The 3,742-nt window shown below is 58.6% G+C and overlaps 1 protein-coding gene across 1 annotated transcript in view; it reads left to right on the forward strand.

Annotated features, from left to right (window-relative positions):
- The first annotated feature begins 19 nt into the window (after positions 1-19).
- MEGF8 (multiple EGF-like-domains 8) overlaps positions 20-3,742 on the forward strand; it is a 29,367-nt gene continuing 25,644 nt past the window's right edge. Inside the window, exons 1-6 of the mRNA XM_012653475.1 lie at positions 20-88; positions 213-335; positions 2,225-2,379; positions 2,612-2,731; positions 3,106-3,250; positions 3,329-3,492. Coding sequence (XP_012508929.1) covers positions 76-88; positions 213-335; positions 2,225-2,379; positions 2,612-2,731; positions 3,106-3,250; positions 3,329-3,492 — 720 coding nt within the window. The 5' untranslated portion in view covers positions 20-75. The remainder of the gene's footprint in view (positions 89-212; positions 336-2,224; positions 2,380-2,611; positions 2,732-3,105; positions 3,251-3,328; positions 3,493-3,742) is intronic.

Below are 3,742 nucleotides of genomic sequence, written 5' to 3' on the forward strand. Positions count from 1 at the left end.
ACGCTGAAGGGCCGGGATGGGCTTCAGGGCCCGAGGGAGCGGGCCTTCCACACGGCCAGCGTCCTGGGCAACTACATGGTGGTCTATGGTAAGCGCTCCCAGTCTCCCCTCCTGCCTGCAAGGGGCCTGAGCCGGACCTGAGTGGAGACTCCTGCGTGGGTGTCTCCACCTCCCCCAGGCTCGGCAGCTGCGCCCCTTTCCTCCTTTCCCAGGGGGCAATGTCCACACCCATTACCAGGAGGAAAAGTGCTACGAAGACGGCATCTTCTTCTACCACCTCGGCTGCCATCAGTGGGTGTCGGGGGCCGAGCTTGCCCCCCCAGGAACCCCTGAGGGTGAGTGGCCCCTCTGTTTCCTTGAGGGTCCCACCTCCCCTGCCAGTGAATCTGGGCTGAAGCCACCTCAGTCCTTGTTGGGGTGAGCCAGACACCTTGCTGGAACCAGCCTCCGGCGGCAAGCCTGGGCTGGAGACGGGACCAGGGCAGTGTTACGGTAAAGATGGAAGGCAGTTGTGGGGACATCAGATCTAGGCTCCAATCCAGGTTTTGCCAGTTTCCAGCTGCCCCTGGCAAGTGCCTACGAGGCAGTGACTTTTTTAGGGTCACAGTGCACAAGTGGCAGAACCAGGATGGTTGGCAGCAAACAACGACCTGTACAAAAACCATCACTTAATCTCACTGTGCCTCAGTTTCCTCATGGGTAAATGGGGATTATAATAAAATGCCATTGGGCTATTGTGGGAGTAAATTGGGACGATGGCGAAGATCGATGCCCAGTGAAATGGCTTGACACGCCATCTTTCCTTAGCAGCGAGGGGCCGGCTGCAGGGCCAGGGAGCCCGCCAGAGCGGGGACGTGGAGACGCCTTTCACGCTCGTTAGATCAGAGACTGCTTTGAGAGTGGGAAGAAAGCCACAGGTCCTCTCCTCAGAAGACACTGTCCCCACAAGCTGGCCATATCATTTCAGGGGGCTGTGGGCTTCCCAGAGGCCTCTTCACTCCTCCTCCCTGAAAAGGAGAGAGAAGACAGGGGACAGACATAAGGAGGGAACATTAACACTTAAGGGGTAGGAAGGAGGAGAGGGAGGGGTCCCCAAAGGAACCCTATGTGACCATCAGGAATAAAGCCCAGGCCTGGCATTTGAGGCCCCTGTTCCAGGTCTCCTCTGCCTACCCCTGTCCTTCCTTGCTGCCCCTTCACTGGGCAGGGAAGAGCGTGAGGTTTCTGGAACCTTTTCCTCCTCCACAGTTTGTGATTCCCTGGGCCACACCCCCTGTGCTTACAGAGCATACGGGTCAGTAAGAGAGTGGGGAAGTCACCACTCACTGGCCAGTTACCTGTCAGTCAGGACTCTTGGCTGTAAGTGACAGAAACCCAACTCAACTGGCTTAAGCAAAAAGGAGAATTTCTTGGCTCACTTGGGGGACAACTACAGGGGCTGATGTCAGGCTGGGCTTGATCCAGGTGCTCATGTGATGGCATCAACCGTGTCTCGCTCCAGTTCTCAGCTGGGTTTACCTCAGTCTCTATCTAGCAAGTTTGCCTTTTGTAGATGGTCACAAGCAGCTCTTGGATTATATCTTGCCACCCTAAAATGCCCAGAGAGAAGAGAGTGCCTTTTTCCCAAGAATTGTAGGAATTGGGTCCTGTACTCATCCCTGAGCTAGTTGCTGAGACTGATAGGCCTGGGCTCAGAGGCCCTGTCCCAGAGGCAAGGACAGCTCGACTTGAGTCTAAGGGACTAGGAGTGGGAGCGGGTGGTTTTCCAGAGGAGAGGCTGGTGCTAGACAGAAACGGGGAGACCTAGGCAGCCTGCTGAGGGCTCAGTGATTCTTCTACAGTCCTCCCAGCTCCCCAAGGGCGGGATGATGGTTCCATTTATAGAGGAGGAGACCAGGACTCAGAGAAGTTCAGTCTCCTGCCCAAGGCCACACAGCTGGTCAGTAGTTGATCCAGGATTTAGACCCAAGTCTTTCTGAGTCCAAAGATCACGCTGTATCTGGAAGATGGTGTGGGCAGGGGTGTGGGGGCTCAGAGAGGTGAGAGAATTATAGCTAGCGCAGGGCCAGGCTGGGAGGGTTTCCTTGGGCAGGAGGGGTCGAAGCAGCAACTAGAAGGCTGGGCGGAGGCTCAGGAGAATCAGGTGTTGTCCCCTGGGCAGGGGAGCTGTGGAGGGGGTGGGGGTGGTGGGGGTCTAATGTTCTGGGGGTCTGTATTCGCCTAGGCCGAGCAGCGCCTCCCAGTGGTCGGTACTCACATGTGGCGGCGGTGCTTGGTGGCAGCGTCCTGTTGGTGGCTGGCGGGTACAGCGGCCGGCCCCGCGGGGACTTGATGGCCTACAAGGTGCCCCCCTTCGTGTTCCAGGCACCTGCCCCTGACGTGAGCACTGGGCTGGTAGGGCGGCTGGGGGAGGAGGTAGCATGGTCCCCACAGGTGAGGGAGAAAGTCCCTAAGGCCGTGAGGAGGGAAGGCGGTCCCTGGGGAGACAGAGGATCCCTGGGGCTGGGGGAGGAGCAGTCAGGCTCTCCTGGGATGACTAAGGTGAGTGAGGACTCGGGAGGCAGGCCCAGGTCTGAGCAGCCTCGTCCTTCGTCCCCTCGTCCCCCTGCAGTACCACCTGGACTACTGCTCCATGTACACAGACCACAGCGTCTGCTCCCGAGACCCCGAATGCAGCTGGTGTCAGGGGGCCTGCCAGGCTGCACCCCCTCCTGGGACTCCCTCTGGGGCTGTGAGTAACTGCCTGGGACCCTCCGTCCCCTAGCCCAGAGCCCTGCCCTCAGTGTCTCCCTCTGCCTAAACCGAGCGCACAAGGACTTCCCCGCAACTGGGACACTCATTTTCTCACCTAAGACCCTCATTCCTGACTCCCGACTGCTGACCTCTGAACCTTGCCCCCCGCCTACTGCCTACCCAGTGCTTTTGAGCTTGTGACCCTGTCCCTGGATCCCCTGACCTCTTGACCTCCCACATTCCAAAGCTGCTTTCAATTCCCTCTTCTCCACCTTTCAGGCCCCTTCTACCCAGGACCCCAGTGTCCACAGCCCTTCCCTAATCCCTTGAGCCCCTGTGGACAATGAGCCCTGTGCCCTGCCCTCTTTGCAGTGTCCAGCTGCCAGTTGTCTGGGCCTGGGCCGCCTCCTGGGTGACTGCCAGGCATGCCTGGCCTTCAGCAGCCCCGCAGCCCCTCCCCGGGGGCCCGGCGCCCTGGGCTGGTGCGTGCACAACGAGAGCTGCCTGCCTCGGCCTGGTGAGTGTCCGGTGGCAGTGGGGGAGGGGCGGCAGAGCACCCCACACTGACCCCCAGTCCTCCACCTTGTCCTCTCAGAGCAGGCCCGTTGCCGAGGGGAGCAGATCTCAGGCACTGTGGGCTGGTGGGGGCCTGTACCTGTCTTTGTCACATCGTTGGAGGCCTGTGTCACCCAGAGCTTCCTGCCTGGCCTGCACCTGCTCACCTTCCAGCAGCCACCCAACGCCTCCCAGCCCGACAAGGTGAGGAGCCAGGAGACGGGGCCCAGGGTGGAGTGTCGATGGCCCTGGTCCTAGGGTTTTTTTCCAAATTGACCTTTATCACTCTTGCTTACCCCACTCTTGTTTACCCCACTCTTGTTTACCCCACTCTTGTTTACCCCAGAAGTCTTTACATTCGAGGGTCTGATTTTCCTTACGGACTTAAAAAAATTTTGTGTTGTGGTAAAACGCACATAAAATTTACCTTGTGTTGGACTTCTTTTTTTTTTTT

This window comes from Propithecus coquereli, unplaced genomic scaffold, assembly GCF_000956105.1.
Source record: "Propithecus coquereli isolate 6110/MARCELLA unplaced genomic scaffold, Pcoq_1.0 Scaffold42, whole genome shotgun sequence".
Classification (NCBI taxonomy): Eukaryota; Metazoa; Chordata; class Mammalia; order Primates; family Indriidae; genus Propithecus; species Propithecus coquereli.